Source organism: Sceloporus occidentalis, unplaced genomic scaffold, assembly GCF_023333645.1.
Source record: "Sceloporus occidentalis isolate IW3139 unplaced genomic scaffold, rSceOcc1.0.p SCAF_32, whole genome shotgun sequence".
Taxonomy (NCBI): domain Eukaryota; kingdom Metazoa; phylum Chordata; class Lepidosauria; order Squamata; family Phrynosomatidae; genus Sceloporus; species Sceloporus occidentalis.
Window position 1 is genome coordinate 6,935,994 of NW_028317012.1, and position 22,617 is coordinate 6,958,610.

The 22,617-nt window shown below is 40.3% G+C and overlaps 1 protein-coding gene across 1 annotated transcript; it reads right to left on the reverse strand.

The window, feature by feature from the left end:
• Positions 1–873: 873 nt before the first annotated feature.
• LOC149298599 (neuroblast differentiation-associated protein AHNAK-like) lies at positions 874–22,370 on the reverse strand. Its single transcript, XM_089487335.1, has 9 exons — positions 22,214–22,370; positions 20,182–20,369; positions 13,293–17,922; positions 10,374–13,166; positions 8,478–10,253; positions 7,620–8,357; positions 4,476–7,493; positions 4,134–4,334; positions 874–4,019 (listed from the first exon to the last, which is right to left on the reverse strand). Exons 1-9 carry the CDS (start codon positions 22,368–22,370, stop codon positions 874–876), a joined length of 16,647 nt encoding a protein of 5,548 aa, XP_089343461.1.
• Between the last annotated feature and the right edge of the window lie 247 nt (positions 22,371–22,617).

A 22,617-nucleotide genomic window follows, 5' to 3' on the forward strand; every position in this document is an offset into this window, starting at 1 on the left:
CAGCATTTGATTATGAAAATTGATAGCTTGAGAAAATCTTATAATACAATAAAGTGCATTGAACAATGGGGTATGGAGGGCAGAATATATATTGACTTTTTGCTGGGGAACTGTTAGTTTTACATAATTCTGTCATTATGTAATCCTAACACCCTCTCTGTTGAGCAAAATGTAAAAGAAAAACAAATGTAGAACATATTTCAAAAACAAAGAAAATGCAGATTTATGTAAAGAAATAAAATCTATACATGCACAGTTACTTCATTGTCATCATTTTGCATTTTGCCATGCTTTTGTTAAAAAATAATTAACTATGAAAAGAAAAATCATGGGCCAAAAGAGAAAAACGTAAAGCACAATAAAAGAATATTTAATTAGAGACATGAAAATGCAATGTGATTTGCATAAACTGTGTAGTAGAACATATTTACATAATTATTCAAATGTAACAGGTATAAATGTAACCACTGGTGTTACAGACTTCTGTGAATCCCCAGAATTTTAACATTCCCATTGATTCAATGCACTAATACAGTGTATTTAATAAAACTGCTGATTTTTTTTGTAAAGCACACAAATGAAAAAATATATAGCTGTAAGCAATATAAAAATATATATGGAAAAATATATTTCCACGTACAGTTAAATCAAAATAGCGAAGTACCTCACCTGCAGAGACATTGTACAATAATACATTTCTCCTGCTTGAAAAAGGTTAAAACTTTTACAGAATTACAAAACTGTATATATGTGTGATTAATTACTTTTGGTTACCTTTTGAAAATCTATTAGCTTGCAAAAATGTATATACATACACAGAGACATATATATATTTATATACATGCTTTGGGTGAGGAGGGAAAAAAGACAACTTTATTCTTTCTTTTTAACAACATTCACCTCTACCTTGGGAAGCTGGAACTCAGCCTTGGTGGCACTGTCATTGCTTGATGATGAGGACACTCTTGACTTACTAGAGGACAGAGGTGCCCCACTACATTGGACATTTTCATCATCAGTTAATGTGACCTCATAAGAACCCTTTGACTTAGATCCTAAACCCCCAAATGTGCCAAATTTGATCTTAGAATGCTTCCCCTTTTTCTTGCCAGGCTCCACAGAAACTTCACTTCCCTCTGCCTCCAGGGTTCCACTTGGTGAAGATTGAGTGGAACCATCGTTTTCCTCACTTAAAGAGGAAGTTCTATGTCTTGTCTTTTTGCTAGTAAACAAGGAAAACTCATACTTTGGGGTCTTCTCCTTTGGGGAGATACCAACTCCACTCTCCAATTCTAAAGTAGCAGACCCTAGACCCCCATCAACAGAGCCCACACTGGAAACATCTGGAAGACTGGCATCATTTTTTCCCTTTGCTTTTGAGAAGTTGAACTTGGGCATTTTTATCTTTGACTTTTTTATCTTGATATCACCCTCTTCTAATTCAGTATCAATCTGACCTGACTTCCCAACATGTTTATCTGTTATTGGGAAGTTGACATCAACTCCTACCTCCCTTCCAGTCATCTCTGGTCCAGAACTTTTAAATTTAGGCATCATGAGTCTGGGGAAAGTAACTTTCCCAACTGAATCACCTAAATATTCATCAGCACTACTCAACCGTATTTGTCCCTCTGCTTGTGTTCTAGTAAGGCTTCCCTCAACCTTTGGTCCAGATATATTTACAATTTCTGTTCCTTTAAACTGTTTTTCTCCCCAACGTGTATCAGTTCCATGAATAGATACTTCTGGTATCTGAAATTGTGAGCCTGACAGTTCTACCTGAGGCACTTTGCCCTGAGCATCTAAGACTTTAGTATCAATATTGGGCACCCTAATATCAATTTTTGGCCTTTTCAAATTACCAGAAAGGTCTATATCACTTTCAGATGTTGGTCCTTTAAAATCAATCTCAACATCAGGACTGGAAACCTTTGCAGCTGAAATATCAACAGCGGGAATCCTGATAGAGGGGCCTTTCAGATCTTCAACCAACCCTGACATTTTAAGTTCTGGAGCTCCAACATCAATGCTAGTTGCTGGTCCACTCACAGAGGAGCCCAAAACCCCAAATTCAGGCATACTGAACTTGGGTATTTTAATTTTTTCACCAGACACACCAGTACTTGGGGGGTCTAAGATCATATTTCCAGAAACATCTATATTTCCTTTAGTCTCTGGTCCTTTCAAGTTTAAATTTAAACCTGGAACAGAAATATTTGGTACTGAATTTTCTACTGAAATACCAGGTGGCTCAATAGTAATACCTGTGGCACTTATATTAGCATCCGTGCTAGGACCATTTATGTCCCCTGCAAGCTTTGGTCCAGATAGACTGTGGTCCGTGTAAGGTACCTTTGACCCTGATGTATTAAAAGTAGGTAGCTTGAATTTTGGTTTCTTAACCTTAATATCAGGACCCTCTACACCAACTCCAGGTGATGACAAATTACCCTCTAATATTTTTATATCACCTCCGATGTCCAAATCAGCAGCTTTTGAGTCTAGTTTAGGGCTGTGCAAGGAGCCATCTCCTTTTAATTTGGGAGATTTGAGATCAAATTCTACATCAGGGAAATTGATTTTTCCAAAAAATTGTTTGCGGGTTCTTGGTGCCTTTATGCCAAGATCTGTAGCCCCACTTGAAACATTGATATCAACATCAGGGGCATTCAGATTTATGTCACTCTGTGCCTCAGGAGTAATTACGTCAAATCCTCCTTTTTTCCCCTTGATTTTAGGACCACTCATATGAATCTTGGGCATTTTAAACTTGCTTTTCTTTGCTCTGACTCCTAGGTCTACATCAGGGATGTCTGCATCTAATTCTACATCTGGGGTAATGGTGTCAGATTGTGTTTTCACATTTGCTTTGGGCGATTTTGTGCCAAATCCAAATTTTGGTTTTTTTACTTTTAGTTTCAAATCACCCTCGGGGCCCTCAATGTCCATATCTGGAATATTTAGCTCTGACTTTGGAGCTGACGTATCCAGTTCACATTTTGGAAGTTTAAGGTCTACATGTGGACCTTCCAACTTTCCTCCAAAGTCCACATTTGGGCCTGCTATCTTTAGATTACCTTTTGGAACATTTACATCAATATTAGGACATTCCATTTTGGTTTCAGAAACACCAAATTTGGGCATTTTAAATTTAGGAATTTCTAGTTTTCCTTCTGGCCCTTTTAATTCAATGTCAGGCATATCTACATCCATATCTGGACCCTTTATGTCAACTTTAGGACCTTTTATTTCACCTCCTATCTTGGGACCTGACATATTTGCATCTCCTTTCCAGTTTGGACCTTTCAGATTTAAATCAACATCGGGCATGGATACTTTAGGGAGATTCATTGATGGCATCTTGAATTTGGGCCCTTTCACTTTTCCATCAATATCTAAATCTGGAGCATCCATATCTACCCGAGGACCCTTAATGTCAACTTTGGGACCCTTTATATCCCCTTCAAGTTTAGGGCCTTTCATGTTCAAGTCAAAATCAGGCATGGATACTTTAGGAAGATTCACAGTAGGCATCTTGAATTTCGGCCCTTTCATTTTTCCATCAATGTCTACATCTGGTACATCTACTTCAGGACCCTTTATATCAAAATCTGTTCCTTTCAAATCTCCTTCCATTTCAGGACCCTTCAGATTAAAATCAATATCTGGCATAGATACTTTAGGGAGATTCATTGATGGCATCTTGAATTTGGGCCCTTTCACTTTTCCATCAATGTCTACATCTGGAACATCCACATCTAATTCTGGACCTTTGACGTCAACTTTGGGACCTTTTACGTCCCCTTCCACTTTAGGGCCTTTCAGGCTTAAATCAAAATCAGGCATTGACATTTTAGGAAGATTCATTGAAGGCATCTTGAATTTGGGTCCTTTCACTTTTCCATCAATGTCTACATCTGGAACATCCAAATCTAGTTCTGGACCTTTAATGTCAACCTTGGGTCCCTTCAAATCCCCTTCTACTTTAGGACCTTTCAGGTTGACATCAGGCATGGACACTTTAGGGAGATTCATTGAAGGCATCTTGAATTTGGGCCCTTTCACTTTTCCATCAATGTCTACATCTGGAGTATCTACATCTAATTCTGGACCCTTGATGTCAAGTTTGGGACCCTTTACGTCCCCTTCCACCTTAGGGCCTTTTAGATTTAAATCAAAATCAGGCATGGACACTTTAGGCAGATTCATTGAAGGCATCTTGAATTTGGGCCCTTTCACTTTTCCATCAATATCTACATCTGGAGTATCCACATATAATTCTGGACCTTTAATGTCAACCTTGGGTCCCTTCAAATCCCCTTCTACTTTAGGGCCTTTTAGGTTGAAATCAGGCATGGACATTTTAGGCAGATTCATTGAAGGCATTTTGAATTTGGGCCCTTTCACTTTTCCATCAATATCTACATCTGGTACCTCAAGATCAACATCCGGAGCCTTAATATCCATCTGTTGACCTTTAAGGTCTCCTTCTAACTTTGGGCCTTTTAAATTAACATCAACATCAGGCATGGATATCTTTGGGAGATTCATTGAAGGCATCTTGAATTTGGGCCCTTTCACTTTTCCATCAATGTCTACATCTGGAGTATCCACATCTAATTCTGGACCCTTAATGTCAACCTTGGGTCCCTTCAAATCCCCTTCCACTTTAGGACCCTTCAGGTTTAAATCAAAATCAGGCATGGACACTTTAGGGAGATTCATTGAAGGCATCTTGAATTTGGGCCCTTTCACTTTTCCATCAATATCTACATCTGGAGGATCCACATCTAATTCTGGACCCTTAATGTCAACATTGGATCCCTTCAAATCCCCTTCCACTTTAGGACCCTTCAGGTTTAAATCAAAATCAGGCATGGACACTTTAGGGAGATTCATTGAAGGCATCTTGAATTTGGGCCCTTTCACTTTTCCATCAATGTCTACATCTGGAGTATCCACATCTAATTCTGGACCCTTGATGTCAAGTTTGGGGCCCTTTACGTCCCCTTCCACTTTAGGGCCTTTTAGGTTGAAATCAGGCATAGACATTTTAGGCAGATTCATTGAAGGCATCTTGAATTTGGGCCCTTTCACTTTTCCATCAATATCTACATCAGGAGTATCCACATCTACCTCAGGTACCTTAATATCAACATTGGGAGCCTTCAAATCCCCCTCTACTTTAGGTCCTTTCAGGTTGAAATCCAAGTCAGGCATGGACACTTTAGGTAGATGCATTGAAGGCATCTTGAATTTCGGCCCTTTCACATTTCCATCAATATCTACATCTGGAGTATCAATATCAACTTTGGGACCCTTAATATCCCCTTCCACTTTAGGACCTTTCAGGTTGAAATCAAAATCAGGCATGGATACTTTAGGGAGATTCATTGAAGGCATCTTGAATCTTGGCCCTTTCACTTCTCCATCAATATCTACATTTGGTACGTCTACTTTAGGACCCTTTATATCAAAATCTGGTCCTTTCAAATCCCCTTCCATTTTAGGACCTCTCAGATTGAAATCAATATCCGGCATGGATGCTTTAGGAAGATGCATTGAAGGCATCTTAAATTTGGGTCCTTTCACTTTTCCATCAATATCTACATCGGGAGTATCAACATCTAGCTCGGGTACCTTAATATCAACATTGGGAGCCTTCAAATCCCCTTCTACTTTAGATCCTTTAAGGTTGAAATCCAAGTCAGGCATGGACACTTTAGGGAGATGCATTGATGGCATCTTGAATTTGGGCCCTTTCACTTTTCCATCAATGTCTACATGTGGAATATCCACATCGAATTCTGGACCCTTGATGTCAACTTTGGGGCCCTTTATGTCCCCTTCCACTTTAGGGCCTTTTAGATTTAAATCAAAACCAGGCATGGCTATGTTTGTTAAATTACCATCCACAGATGGAATCTTAACCTTAGGAACCTTTATTTTACCATCTGGACCCTCAATGTCCAACTCTGGAGCTTCTATATCTACCTTTGCACCAGATATATCAATGCCCCCCTTTGGCAACTTAATATCAATATCAGAAGTTTCCCCTTTGTGGCCAGAAAACCCAAATTTGGGCATGCTGAATTTTGGCATTTTTAATTTTCCTTTTCCTTCTATATCAACATCTGGAGTTTCAAGGTCTACATCTGGTACCTTCATATGCAGATTTGGTCCTGTTAAATCCCCTTCAATTGATGGAGTTGTAACATCCACATCTCCCTTTACTTTGGGTCCTTTTAAGTTTAGTTCAACATCAGGCATAGAAACTTTAGGACTTGTAATGTTTAATGAGGGCATTTTGAATTTGGAACCTTTAACTTTTGCTTCTTGGTGTGGAATATCTACATTGACACCACTGGCCTCCAAGTCAGTTTTTAGAAGTTTTACATCTGTGGTAGGTACCTGTATTTTAGGACTAGAAAAGTTAAACTTTGGCAATTTAAATCTGGATTTTTTAACCTTTGCCTCTGGGATTTCAACATCTACTTTAGGACCACTGATTTCTAAGGCAGGACCTTTAAGGCTTCCTCCCTTGGGCATAGAAGCATCAATGCCACCCTTTACATTTGGGCTCTTTACACTAAGGTCAACATCTGGCATTGAAACACTGGGTTTAGAGAATCCCCATGAAGGTAATTTGAACTTGGAGCTTTTTACATTTCCTTCTGGCAAATCAACAGCTAAATTAGGACTTGGAGTATCAATTTCAGGACTTTGAATTTCAACTTTTGGAGCCTTCAAGTTAACATCCAAATTTTGATCAGTTGCGTCTAAGTTTCCTTTCAGTTTGGGAGTTTTTAAATCCATGTCAATGTCCGGCAAGGTTGGTTTTGGTAAATTTACATTTATTGATGGCATTTTAAATTTAGGTCCCTTCACTTTATACTCATGTCCTTCTATTTCCAAATCTGGAGTAGACATATCTACCTTTGGTACATTAATGTCACTATGTAAAAGTATAGAAGGATCCTCTATGTGGGGTCCAGAGAAACCAAACTTTGGCATTTTAAATTTAGGTAATTTCAGCTTTCCTTCAGGACCTTCTAGATTAACATCTGGTGCTTCTAGATCAATTTCTGGACCTTTAAAGTCTCCTCCTACCTTTGGAATTGTTAGGTCTGCATCTCCCTTCCAATTAGGAGCTTTTAAATTCAAATCAATATCAGGCATGGACACTTTAGGCAGATTCATTGAAGGCATTTTGAATTTGGGCCCTTTCACTTTTCCATCAATATCTACATCTGGAGTGTCCACATCTAATTCTGGACCTTTAATGTCAACCTTGGGTCCCTTCAAATCCCCTTCTATTTTAGGACCTTTTAGGTTTAAATCAGGCATAGACATTTTAGGCAGATTCATTGAAGGCATCTTGAATTTGGGCCCTTTCACTTTTCCATCAATGTCTACATCTGGAACATCCACATCTAATTCTGGACCCTTGATGTCAACTTTGGGACCTTTTACGTCCCCTTCCACTTTAGGGCCTTTCAGGCTTAAATCAAAATCAGGCATTGACATTTTAGGCATATTCACTGAAGGCATCTTGAATTTGGGCCCTTTCACTTTTCCATCAATGTCTACATCTGGAACATCCACATCTAATTCTGGACCTTTGATGTCAACTTTGGGACCTTTTACGTCCCCTTCCACTTTAGGGCCTTTCAGGCTTAAATCAAAATCAGGCATTGACATTTTAGGCAGATTCATTGAAGGCATCTTGAATCTGGGCCCTTTCACTTTTCCATCAATGTCTACATCTGGAACATCCACATCTAGTTCTGGACCTTTAATGTCAACCTTGGGTCCCTTCAAATCCCCTTCTACTTTAGGACCTTTCAGGTTGACATCAGGCATGGACATTTTAGGCAGATTCATTGAAGGCATCTTGAATTTGGGCCCTTTCACTTTTCCATCAATGTCTACATCTGGAACATCCACATCTAATTCTGGACCCTTGATGTCAACTTTGGGACCTTTTACGTCCCCTTCCACTTTAGGGCCTTTCAGGCTTAAATCAAAATCAGGCATTGACATTTTAGGCATATTCACTGAAGGCATCTTGAATTTGGGCCCTTTCACTTTTCCATCAATGTCTACATCTGGAACATCCACATCTAATTCTGGACCTTTGATGTCAACTTTGGGACCTTTTACGTCCCCTTCCACTTTAGGGCCTTTCAGGCTTAAATCAAAATCAGGCATTGACATTTTAGGCAGATTCATTGAAGGCATCTTGAATCTGGGCCCTTTCACTTTTCCATCAATGTCTACATCTGGAACATCCACATCTAGTTCTGGACCTTTAATGTCAACCTTGGGTCCCTTCAAATCCCCTTCTACTTTAGGACCTTTCAGGTTGACATCAGGCATGGACATTTTAGGCAGATTCATTGAAGGCATCTTGAATTTGGGCCCTTTCACTTTTCCATCAATGTCTACATCTGGAACATCCACATCTAATTCTGGACCCTTGATGTCAACTTTGGGACCTTTTACGTCCCCTTCCACTTTAGGGCCTTTCAGGCTTAAATCAAAATCAGGCATTGACATTTTAGGCATATTCACTGAAGGCATCTTGAATTTGGGCCCTTTCACTTTTCCATCAATGTCTACATCTGGAACATCCACATCTAATTCTGGACCTTTGATGTCAACTTTGGGACCTTTTACGTCCCCTTCCACTTTAGGGCCTTTCAGGCTTAAATCAAAATCAGGCATTGACATTTTAGGCAGATTCATTGAAGGCATCTTGAATCTGGGCCCTTTCACTTTTCCATCAATGTCTACATCTGGAACATCCACATCTAGTTCTGGACCTTTAATGTCAACCTTGGGTCCCTTCAAATCCCCTTCTACTTTAGGACCTTTCAGGTTGACATCAGGCATGGACATTTTAGGCAGATTCATTGAAGGCATCTTGAATTTGGGCCCTTTCACTTTTCCATCAATGTCTACATCTGGAACATCCACATCTAATTCTGGACCCTTGATGTCAACTTTGGGACCTTTTACGTCCCCTTCCACTTTAGGGCCTTTCAGGCTTAAATCAAAATCAGGCATGGACATTTTAGGCATATTGACTGAAGGCATCTTGAATTTGGGCCCTTTCACTTTTCCATCAATGTCTATATCTGGAACATCCACATCTAATTCTGGACCTTTGATGTCAACTTTGGAACCTTTTACGTCCCCTTCCACTTTAGGGCCTTTCAGGCTTAAATCAAAATCAGGCATGGACATTTTAGGCATATTGACTGAAGGCATCTTGAATTTGGGCCCTTTCACTTTTCCATCAATGTCTACATCTGGAACATCCACATCTAATTCTGGACCCTTGATGTCAACTTTGGGACCTTTTACGTCCCCTTCCACTTTAGGGCCTTTCAGGCTTAAATCAAAATCAGGCACTGACATTTTAGGAAGATTCATTGAAGGCATCTTGAATTTGGGTCCTTTCACTTTTCCATCAATGTCTACATCTGGAACATCCACATCTAGTTCTGGACCTTTAATGTCAACCTTGGGTCCCTTCAAATCCCCTTCTACTTTAGGACCTTTCAGGTTGACATCAGGCATGGAGATTTTAGGCAGATTCATTGAAGGCATCTTGAATTTGGGCCCTTTCACTTTTCCATCAATGTCTACATCTGGAACATCCACATCTAATTCTGGACCCTTGATGTCAACTTTGGGACCTTTTACGTCCCCTTCCACTTTAGGGCCTTTCAGGCTTAAATCAAAATCAGGCATTGACATTTTAGGCAGATTCATTGAAGGCATCTTGAATTTGGGCCCTTTCACTTTTCCATCAATGTCTACATCCGGAACATCCACATCCAACTCTGGACCCTTGATGTCAACTTTGGGACCCTTTATGTCCCCTTCCACTTTAGGGCCTTTCAGGCTTAAATCAAAATCAGGCATTGACATTTTAGGCATATTGACTGAAGGCATCTTGAATTTGGGCCCTTTCACTTTTCCATCAATGTCTACATCTGGAACATCCACATCTAATTCTGGACCCTTGATGTCAACTTTGGGACCTTTTACGTCCCCTTCCACTTTAGGGCCTTTCAGGCTTAAATCAAAATCAGGCATTGACATTTTAGGCAGATTCATTGAAGGCATCTTGAATTTGGGCCCTTTTACTTTTCCATCAAGGTCTACATCTGGAATATCCACATCTAGTTCTGGACCTTTAATGTCAACATTGGGTCCCTTCAAATCCCCTTCTACTTTAGGACCTTTCAGGTTGACATCAGGCATGGACATTTTAGGCAAATTCATTGAAGGCATCTTGAATTTGGGCCTTTTCACTTTTCCATCAATGTCTACATCCGGAACATCCACATCCAATTCTGGACCCTTGATGTCAACTTTGGGACCCTTTATGTCCCCTTCCACTTTAGGGCCTTTCATGCTTAAATCAAAATCAGGCATTGACATTTTAGGCATATTGACTGAAGGCATCTTGAATTTGGGCCCTTTCACTTTTCCATCAATGTCTACATCTGGAACATCCACATCTAATTCTGGACCCTTGATGTCAACTTTGGGACCTTTTACGTCCCCTTCCACTTTAGGGCCTTTCAGGCTTAAATCAAAATCAGGCATTGACATTTTAGGCAGATTCATTGAAGGCATCTTGAATTTAGGCCCTTTTACTTTTCCATCAAGGTCTACATCTGGAACATCCACATCTAGTTCTGGACCTTTAATGTCAACCTTGGGTCCCTTCAAATCCCCTTCTAGTTTAGGACCTTTCAGGTTGACATCAGGCATGGACATTTTAGGCAGATTCATTGAAGGCATCTTGAATTTGGCCCCTTTCACTTTTCCATCAATGTCTACATCTGGAACATCCACATCTAATTCAGGACCCTTGATGTCAACTTTGGGACCTTTTACGTCCCCTTCCACTTTAGGGCCTTTCAGGCTTAGATCAAAATCAGGCATTGACATTTTAGGCAGATTCATTGAAGGCATCTTGAATCTGGGCGCTTTCACTTTTCCATCAATGTCTACATCTGGAACATCCACATCTAGTTCTGGACCTTTAATGTTAACCTTGGGTCCCTTCAAATCCCCTTCTACTTTAGGACCTTTCAGGTTGACATCAGGCATTGACATTTTAGGCAGATTCATTGAAGGCATCTTGAATTTGGGCCCTTTCACTTTTCCATCAATGTCTACATCTGGAACATCCACATCTAATTCTGGTCCCTTGATGTCTACTTTGGGACCTTTTACGTCCCCTTCCACTTTAGAGCCTTTCAGGCTTAAATCAAAATCAGGCATTGACATTTTAGGCAGATTCATTGAAGGCATCTTGAATCTGGGCCCTTTCACTTTTCCATCAATGTCTACATCTGGAACATCCACATCTAATTCTGGACCTTTAATGTCAACCTTGGGTCCCTTCAAATCCCCTTCTACTTTAGGACCTTTCAGGTTGACATCAGGCATTGACATTTTAGGCAGATTCATTGAAGGCATCTTGAATTTGGGCCCTTTCACTTTTCCATCAATGTCTACATCTGGAACATCCACATCTAATTCTGGTCCCTTGATGTCTACTTTGGGACCTTTTACGTCCCCTTCCACTTTAGGGCCTTTCAGGCTTAAATCAAAATCAGGCATTGACATTTTAGGCAGATTCATTGAAGGCATCTTGAATCTGTGCCCTTTCACTTTTCCATCAATGTCTACATCTGGAACATCCACATCTATTTCTGGACCTTTAATGTCAACCTTGGGTCCCTTCAAATCCCCTTCTACTTTAGGACCTTTCAGGTTGACATCAGGCATTGACATTTTAGGCAGATTCATTGAAGGCATCTTGAATTTGGGCCCTTTCACTTTTCCATCAATGTCTACATCTGGAACATCCACATCTAATTCTGGACCCTTGATGTCAACTTTGGGGCCCTTTATGTCCCCTTCCACTTTAGGGCCTTTTAGATTTAAATCAAAATCAGGCATGGACACTTTAGGCAGATTCATTGAAGGCATCTTGAATTTGGGCCCTTTCACTTTTCCATCAATGTCTACATCTGGAACATCCACATCTAATTCTGGACCCTTGATGTCAACTTTGGGACCCTTTATGTCACTTTCCACTTTAGGGCCTTTTAGACTCAAATCAAAATCAGGCATGGACACTTTAGGCATCTTGAATTTGGGCCCTTTCACTTTCCCATCAATGTCTACATCTGGAACATCCACATCTAATTCTGGACCCTTGATGTCAACTTTGGGACCCTTTATGTCCCCTTCCACTTTAGGGCCTTTCAGGCTTAAATCAAAATCAGGCATGGACATTTTAGGCAGATTCATTGAAGGCATCTTGAATCTGGGCCCTTTTACTTTTCCATCAATGTCTACATCTGGAACATCCACATCCAATTTTGAACCCTTGATGTCTACGTTGGGACCCTTTATGCCCCCTTCCACTTTAGGGCCTTTCAGGTTTAAATCAACATCAGGCATGGACATTTTAGGCAGATTCATTGAAGGCATCTTGAATCTGGGCCCTTTCACTTTTCCATCAATGTCTACATCTGGTGTATCAACATCTACATTGGGAACCTTAATGTCAACTTTGGGGCCCTTTATGTCCCCTTCTACTTTAGGGCCTTTTAGATTTAAATCAAAATCAGGCATGGACACTTTAGGCATATTCATTGAAGGCATCTTGAATCTGGGCCCTTTCACTTTTCCATCAAAATCTACATCTGGAACATCCACATCTAATTCTGGACCCTTGGTGTCAACTTTGGGACCCTTTATGCCCCCTTCCACATTAGGGCCTTTCAGGCTTAAATCAAAATCAGGCATTGACATTTTAGGCAGATTCATGGAAGGCATCTGGAATTTTGGGCCTTTCACTTTTCCATCAATGTCTACATCTGGTGCATCAACATCTACCTGGGGACCCTTAATGTCAACTTTGGGGCCCTTTATGTCCCCTTCTACTTTAGGGCCTTTAAGATGCAAATCAAAATCAGGCATGGACACTTTAGGCATATTCATTGAAGGCATCTTGAATCTGGGCCCTTTTACTTTTCCATCAATGTCTACATCTGGAACATCCACATCTAATTCTGGTTCCTTGATGTCTACTTTGGGACCTTTTACGTCCCCTTCCACTTTAGGGCCTTTCAGGCTTAAATCAAAATCAGGCATTGACATTTTAGGCAGATTCATTGAAGGCATCTTGAATTTGGGCCCTTTTACTTTTCCATCAAGGTCTACATCTGGAACATCCACATCTAGTTCTGGACCTTTAATGTCAACCTTGGGTCCCTTCAAATCCCCTTCTAGTTTAGGACCTTTCAGGTTGACATCAGGCATGGACATTTTAGGCAGATTCATTGAAGGCATCTTGAATTTGGCCCCTTTCACTTTTCCATCAATGTCTACATCTGGAACATCCACATCTAATTCTGGACCCTTGATGTCAACTTTGGGACCTTTTACGTCCCCTTCCACTTTAGGGCCTTTCAGGCTTAGATCAAAATCAGGCATTGACATTTTAGGCATCTTGAATCTGGGCCCTTTCACTTTTCCATCAATGTCTACATCTGGAACATCCACATCTAATTCTGGACCCTTGGTGTCAACATTGGGACCCTTTATGTCCCCTTCCACTTTAGGGCCCTTCAAATTCAAATCAAAATCAGGCATGGACACTTTAGGGAGATTCACTGAAGGCATCTTGAATTTGGGCCCTTTCACTTTTCCATCAACCCCTGGAATATCAAGATCTACTTTTGGACCTTTAAGATCCCCTTCCAAATCTTTCCCCGCATAACCTTTCACATTAATATCTATGTCTGGTGTTGATATTTTTGGTTTAACATCTGGACTTTCTACTTTGAGTCCAGATACACTGAACTTGGGCAGCTGTAGTTTGGGTATTGTTACGTTTCCTTTTTCTTCAATCCCTATATCTGGTGCAGTAAGATCTACTTCTGGAGCCTTTAAATATATTTCTGGACCTCTCATATCAGCAGATATGTCAGTGTCACCCTTTGGCAATTTCATATCTAGGTCTGCACTTTCTCCTTTCCATCCAAATTTAGGTAGATGAAATTTGGGCATTTTCATTTTACCTTTTACTTCTGGGTTTTCTACTTCCAGATCAGAAGCCTTAAGGTCAACCGCTTTAATGTCAAGTTCTGTGGCTTTCAAATCTCCTTCTAGTCTGGGTCCTGAAATATCTGCTCCTGCCTTCCATTTAGGACTTTTTATATTTAAGTCCACATCAGGCATGGACATTTTTGGAAGATGCATCGAAGGCATCTTAAATTTAGAACTTTTTACCTTCCCTTCTAGACTCTCAACATCCATTTCCTGAGTATCCATATTTACCTTGGGACCAGATATATTGAGGTCACTTTTTGGTATCTTGACATCTGCATCTGAACCTTCTAATTTTGGTCCTGAAAAGCTGAACTTTGGCAAATGGAATTTGGGCATTTTCTTTTTCCCCTTCACATCTGAAACCTCAATATCTACATCTGGACCTTCAAAAGCAACTTCTGGACATTTAACGTCTGGGCTTTTTAGTTCACTTTCCAAATTAGGATTTACAGTATAAATCCCAGTTTTCACTTTAGGACCTTTCAGATTAAAATCCACATCAGGCATTGACATTTTAGGTAAATTCACATGCATTGTTGGCTTCTTAAATTTAGAACCTTTAACTCTACCTTCTGGACCTTCTATCTCCAGTTCAGGAGTTTCAAGATCAATCTTTGGACAAGTCATATCAATATCACCTTTTGGTAGTGTAACATCCATATCTAGGCCCTCAGCCTTTCCAAATTTAGGCATTTTAATGTTTGGCATCCTTAGCTTTCCTTCTGGACCTTCCAAATCAACACCTGACAAATCTAGGTCAGCCTTCAGATCAGCTTTAGGATTTTTTAAATTAACATCCCCTTTCAGATTGGGATCTTTAAAACTTGTATCAAGGTCAGGCATGGACACTTTGGTTAAATGAACTGAAGGGATTTTAAATTTCGGACCCCTTAGTTTCCCATCTACATCAATATCTACATCTCCAGTTTCAACCTCTAAACCTTTTATGTTTACTTCTGGGTTATTTGAATCTTCTAAATTAGGTACGGACATATCTGCATCTGCCTTCCACTTAGTACTTTTAATGTTTAAATCAACATCAGGGATTGATACTTTTGGTAAGTGGACATTCATTGAAGGTATCTTAAATTTAGGTCCTTTGACTTCCCCTACTGGACCTTCAATGTCTACTACAGGAGCCTCAATAGCTACCTTTCGGTCCGATATATCAATATCTCCTTCTGGCAATTTCACATCTACACCTGGAACTTTTTGTCCAGACATACCAAATGTAGGCATTTTAAATTTAGGCATTTTAAATTTTCCGTCTAAACCTGTTAATTCAATATCTGGCTCTTCTAAGTTAATTTCTTTCCCTTTGATGTCAACTTTGGGGTCTTTCAAATCGTTCACTTTAGGGCTTTTCAGATCTGTGTCAGGCATTGACACTTTCTGAACATGCACTGTAGGCATCTTGAAGTTTGGACCCTTTATTTTTCCCTCAGGACCCTCCATATCCAACTTTGGACCACTAATATCTAGGTTTGGAACATTAATGTCCATGTCTGGGCCTTCCATTTTGGGCTGTGTGATGTCAACCTTAGAACCTTTTACATTTCTGTCTAGTTTAGGGACTCCAATATGGAGATCAAAATCATGCATTGATTCTTTAGGGAGACTAACTGCAGACATTTTAAATGTGGAACCTTTTACTTTACTATCTATGTCAATAGCTCCAATTTCAAGATCATGGCCCTTAAGCTCTCCTTTTATTTTTGGTACTGAAATATCTGCTTCCTCTTTGACACTTACATCTGGAACATCAATCTTTGTTCCAGACATGAATTTAGGCATTTTAAATTTAGGCATTTTAAATTTACCTTCTGAACCTTTAAATTCAGCATCTGGTACCTCTATATTCATGTCTGGACCTTTGATGTCTACTTTGACACCTTTCAAATCTCCTTCCTCTTTAGGACCTTTGCCTTTCCCCTGTAGACCTTCAATATCTACCTTTCCACCTGATATATCAAGCTCAACCTCAGGACCTTTCAAATCCCCTTCCAGTTTAGGCCCTTTTAGATGAAGGTCCCTATTAGACATTGACATTTGCATAGAAGGAATCTTGAATTTGGACCCTTCCAGTTTGCCATCAGGGCAGACATCTGGCATAACTGAAAGGTCTGGGCGATCAATATGAACTTTGGCTTCTTTTAAATACCCTTTAAGATTGGGCCCTGAAATAATAGTTTCCTTTTGATCCACATCATGCCCTGAAACTTTTGGCAATTCAATATTCATTGAAGGCATTTTAAATGTAGGACTCTTTATCTTGGCTTCTTGAGCATCAGTATTGACCTCTGAAGTATTAATGTCAAACTTAGGACAAGTTATGTCAACTTCACTCTTTGGAATTTTAATACCCATTTCAGAAGGGTCTACTTTGTGTTCAGATATATCAGCAATATCAACATCCCCTATTAAAGTGGAACCTTTCAAATTAAGGTCAACATCAGGCATGGAAACCTTTGGTAGGTCAACATTCATTGATTTCATTTTTAGTTTGGAACCTTTTATGTTCCCCGCTGCACTGTCAATTTCTAAACCTGACTTCACATTGATATTTGGACCTTTAAATTCAATTTTCTGACCCTTTGGGTCTAGCTTTTTATCAGACATAGAAATGGGTAGATCAATCTTTGGAGCTTTTACTTTACCATCAATATTCTTACCATCCAACTGTGAGCTTGCAATCTGAAATTCGTGTACAGTTTCAGGGGTGGGAGTCTCAACAGCTGCTTGGGGAACATTTAAATCAATGTTTGCAGTCCCACCTTTTGTTCCAGAGTAAAAAAACTTTGGCATTTTAAATGCAGGGATCTGAATCTTCCCCCCATAACTATCTTTGTCAGGTTCTCTCATATCCACAGAAAGACCTTTTGCTGTTGTGCTTTCATGTGAGACTTTTTTGATGTCAGTTTGTGATGCAAAGAAATCACGTCCTCCTGGAGTCGTTGTGGGGTCGCTGGTTGCGCTGTTTGTCTTTGGTCCAGAGATACCAAATTTGGGCATCTGAAATTTGGGTATTCTTATCTTTCCTTCTGGGAGTTCTACTTCCGATACATCTATTTTCGGGCCGTACACAGATATGTCAGATTTTGCAAGGGTGTCAACCACATTTTCTCCTTTGTAATCAAAGTCAGGCAAGATAGTTGATGGTTTAGATGGAGCACTAATGTCAACACTTGATTTTGCTTTTGTAGTGTCAAAATCGGTTCTTTTAACAATGTGCTTTAGGTCTTCATGCTCTGTTCCAAACACATCAGTTTTGCTTGTGTAACTCTGAACTTTTGGGTCAGAGACGCTGGTTACTTGGACTCTTGAATCTGTGCAAATACTAGGAAGATCAAACACTTCCCTGCTACGCTCATGATAGTGGACAGTTGTGCTGAGAACACTTAATGAATCTCCAGACAGAGAGACACCACCTCTGGCTGTGAATAATGCTTGCTCTCCTTCTACCTGAAAGGTTTTACCCGTAAAGTCAGTCCCTGGGATTTTTATTATAGTTTTGTCCTCTTCAGTTTCCACATTGGTTTTGGAAATTTCAGTTATGTCATGCCTGGGAATTTTAATCTTGTACTCAGGACTGCTGATGTCAATCTCCTTGCAATCTTTAGATCCAGTCACATCCACAGTGTAGGCAGCCACTTTTCTAGTGACAGTGATTGTCCTTGTTTGTGTTTCTGGCTCCAGAATCTCTTCAGACTTCAGACGTGGCTTAATCTTTTTTGTGTAAATGCGTCTGTATTCCTCATCATCGCCACTCTTTAAAAAAAATATAAATATATGTATATTGATTAACCTAAATTACGCAATAGTCTTGAACATCGCAAGATGTCATTTCTGTTCACAAGAAGGTATAGTAAAGTTCTATGAAAGGAAGTGTCTAAAAGCCTCATCATTTCTCATTCACTTGTCACGTTTCTCGTCACCATATGATTATCAACAGATTATCAAGAGCTGGCATTTGGGTGCTTAAGCATTTGGGTACAGAATGTACAAAATAATTGGAGCTATAAATATGTGCAGGTGAAAGCAGTGCAACATTGTCTCCTGGCCCTTGTTTTTTTTTGCACATTGCTTGGGACTCTGGTTATGACATCATCAGATGCAGGGCCGGCCTTTGGGGTGTGCGACCTGTGCGACCGCACAGGGCGCCACACTCCAGGGGGTGCCGCCGCCACCATAGCGTACCGCTGCCCCGGGGGGCACCCGTCACCCCTCCAGAGACGGACAGTAATGTCCGCCGCTGGAGGAGCAGGCTCGCAAGGGAGCGGTATCGGAGGTCTTTAACAGACCTCCGGCTCCCTTGAGTGATTTTAAGCCGGTTCAAGGATCTCCCTTGAACCCGGCTTAACATCACTCAAGGGAGCCGGAGGTCTGTTAAAGACCTCTGATACCGCTCCCTTGTGATCCACGCGGCAACAGCTGCTGTGCGCCGGGGTTTGTTGTCAGATCCCGGCGCACAACACTGAAGCCGCGCCCACCGCTGTCCGTGCCCTCTGACCCGGAAGAAGACAGAATAACTGAAGAAGAAGAAGAACAAAGAGGAGGAAAAGGAGCTGTAAGGAGAAAAGAGGAAAGGTAGGAAAGCATTCAGTGAGAATGGATTGGTATGTGTGTGGATTAGTGTATATATGTGTGGATTGGTATATATGTGTGGATTGGTATATATGTGTGGATTGGTATACGTGTGGATTGGTATACGTGTGGATTGGTATACGTGTGGATTGGTATACGTCTGGATTGGTATGTGTGTGGATTGGTATACGTGTGGATTGGTATGTGTGTGGATTGGTATATATGTGTGGATTAGTATGTGTGGATTGGTATTTGTGTGGATTGGTAAATATGTGTGGATTAGTGTATACGTGTGGATTGTATGCGTAAGAATTGGTATGCGTGTGGATTAGTATATGTGTGGATTGGTAAGTGTGTGGATTGGTAAGTGTGTGAGAGTGATGGGTGTTATGCTGTGCCATTTCCAATGTCTTTTTCATGATCTAATTATGCTCTAAAAGTACATCATAACTCCCATCACTCTATACTGTTCCATACAGTGGCAGAGCTGGGAGGCAGAGGCCTTGCACCCCCACCGCAGGACTCCTGAAAGGTAAGTGAACTTCAAAGAGGGAAAGGGTAGATAGTTAGGAGGGCGTATATAGGGAGAAGGGAGTGAGACGGGGAAAGGGGGTAGATAGGGAGAAGGGAGTGAGAAGGGGTAGATACGGCAGAAGAGAGTGAGAAGGGGTAGATAGGGCAATCATACTCCTATCATGCCAAGTCTGCGAGTAAATCCTGGAATCTGGGTATGCCTGGGCATGATAGGAATGTGATTGCTGTTAATCATATATATATATGATATATATAGACTTGAAAACCGAAGTTGTTTGTGTGGTTATTTGGAAAGTCCCTGGAGTGCCGGTAACTATTTTTGGACTTTATATATATATATATATATATATATATATATATATATATATATAATTTAATTGTTTTCTCCTATTTTGGTGTGTTACTTACTTTAAATAAAAGTGTTAGATTTTTTATGGTGTTGGGGGGGTCATATTCGGTTTTGGCCAGGTAAATGCTGCACTTTCGTTTTCAGTCCAGAATTCGTTTCGGTGCATCCCTACTACTAAGCCAGACAATTAAGTGGTAGGCCTAGACCACATCAATGTTTGGCGTAGTATATAGTGATTGGGGTTTTGTTACAAGTTTTTATTCCTTTCTTTTTTTGGGATGGGGGGGCGCCAGAGGAGTAGTCCGCACAGGGCGCCAGAACACCTAAGGCCGGCTCTGATCAGATGCACACTGAACTTCTAGCAGACATGTGTAGTTTGGGGTGGGGGCAGGAAAACAGAATATATATAATAGAAACAATAACAAATATACCACTTAGTTGAGAGATTTTAGTGGTAGATGTAAGTCGCCATAGAGCTTACTTAAACATCATAAGATGATCCAATTCACCACTTTATGTTGATTACCAAAAAATAATCAAATGTACTAAATTCTACTTACCAGAACAACATCAGGACTTTTTAGGCTGAAGACATCATGAGACAAGGACACTCCAGGCTGGGGTGATCTGTCCCCTTTCCTTTGCAGTTTAAGGCCCACAGTGTGCTGTCCTACATTAGTTAGCAGCCTCTCAATATCATCCGATGACATGTTGTCAAAGTAGACAGTGGCACCTACAATCTGATCACCTGTACATAAGAGACAAGCAAGTGTGCCAACTTGTGAATTGAGACAGAAGATGGGGAGAATTCTAGTGGCAACATGGTTTAATACAGGGGAAATTGACCCATGTTTTCACAACCTTATGTTTAACTTCATCTCCCACAATCCCCTCTGAGATACATATACATTGCAAAATGGACTGGCACTGTTTAGGTGTATAGAGGTGATTTCCTAAAACAATAGGGTATGAAACTTAGGTGATTTTCAGGCCACCTTTCATTTGCTTATACTTGCCCACTTTCTCACAGATATCCCATGCGTTCTAAGGTCTAAAACATGACACACATGACATTGATGCCCTCTACTTGCAATCATTGCCAATTGACTGTTTGTAAAATTCACCAAGATTCCAATTACTGGTACCAAAGTGGCTACAAGCAGGTGGATATTAGGTTAAGAATTATTTTAACTTGGGTGTAACTAGGTGGAAAGGACTCCTGTGCTCTAAAACATTTGGCTGATCCTGAACCGGTGTTAGATTAATGCAGAATGTTGCATACAAACATCATGTAGGAAAGGCATATGGTGACCGACATTCCTAGTATCTACCAGGTCAACAGGAGTACAAAAAAAAAAGTACAAATAATGGTATCTAGCTACAGCTCCCTTGACATCGTTATATGTGCCATTAACTCCTGACAACTCTAAGTAGCGGGGAGCAAGAAAAACATAGTCCCCAGGTTACTGGTTGCACTGTGGCTTGTTACCCTGGTATCTGTGGTTTGGCTGTAGCTGCCCCCTCTGCAACCCCTATTTCCTATACTGCTGGCCTTAAAATAGAGGATGTGGGTGGTCTGTTACACTAGCCCTGAGCTGAGAATAACCAGTTTTGTTTGTGGCTCATAGTCCAAATCTAAGGACAGGAAGTAACCAGGGTTAAACACAAGTCAACAGCTTAGTTATAACCTCATAGATAAAAATATAAAAAACATTATTAGAGTGTGTTCTCTATTTACCAAGTTATTTTTATATATATATATATATATATATATATATATATATATATAAAATCATGTATCACAGGAAGATGACGGTGGGGGACCCTTGTTAGCCAAGAGACATGGGGTGACATGCGACACAGCTGTGTTTACAGAGAAGGGGTATGGGTATGGATACCAGAATAGTTGAATGGATAGGCCAATGGTTGAGTGATAGGAGGCAGAAGGTTGTAGTTTAAGGTGTATATTCAGAGGACGGCCTTGTCACTAGTGGGGTACCTCAGGGATCAGCATTGGGACCTGTACTTTTTGAATTTTTATTAATAATATTACAGACGGTCTTATTGGTATATGATATGTCTTTTTGCAGATGATACAAAAGGTCTGCAGCATGATAGACATTCCAGGTGGAACAACCCAAATGGAATTAGAAGAATGGTCGAGTGTGTGGCAGCTGCAGTTCAATATTAATAAATGTAAAGTAATGCATTTAGGATGTAAAAATCCCAAGGCAGAATATAGTATTAGTGGCACTGTACTGTCAGTAACAATGGAAGAGAGGGACTTAGGAGTAATTATATCTGATGACTTAAAGGTAAGCAGACAATGCAATTAATTATCTCAAAAAGCAAGCAGGGTGCTGGGTTGCATAGGGAGAAGCATTAGTAGTAGAAAGAGGAAAGTAGTTATGCCACTTTACAGATCTTGAGTCAGGCCTCACCTAGAATATTCCCTTACATCAGGAAAAATGGGCAGACTAGATGGGCCGAGTGGTTCTTATCTGCCGTCAAATTCTATGTTTCTATGATACAAAACCCTGTTTGGAGGTGCTGGATAGATTAATTTAAGTTTTCCATGGCACAGTTACTTACCTTCTCTTACAATTCCCGTTTTGGCCGCTGGTGAATTCTGAACGAGCTGTTTCACAAACACACCTTCCTCATTCTGATCCAGGGTAATACCCATGGACCCACTTCCATGCCAGTTGGGGAGCAAAATTTCCCTTGTCTCTTCTTCTTCCTTCTCCATCTGAAAGTAAAATCAGTCTATAAACTGTATAGTAATTGTTGAGCCCAAATAAAAATGTACAGAATTAATTAAATAATTTCACTACGTCTTTTCATTGTTTTCAAAAGGCAGCATAGTATAAGGCCAAAGCCAAACTTATCTGGCATTGGGCAGTTAATTTGGCCTAGGCAGGTGACATAACAGTAAACATATCTTAAATTATCTTAAAACGCAGTAACGTCAAGACACATGGGTCTCAAATCATATT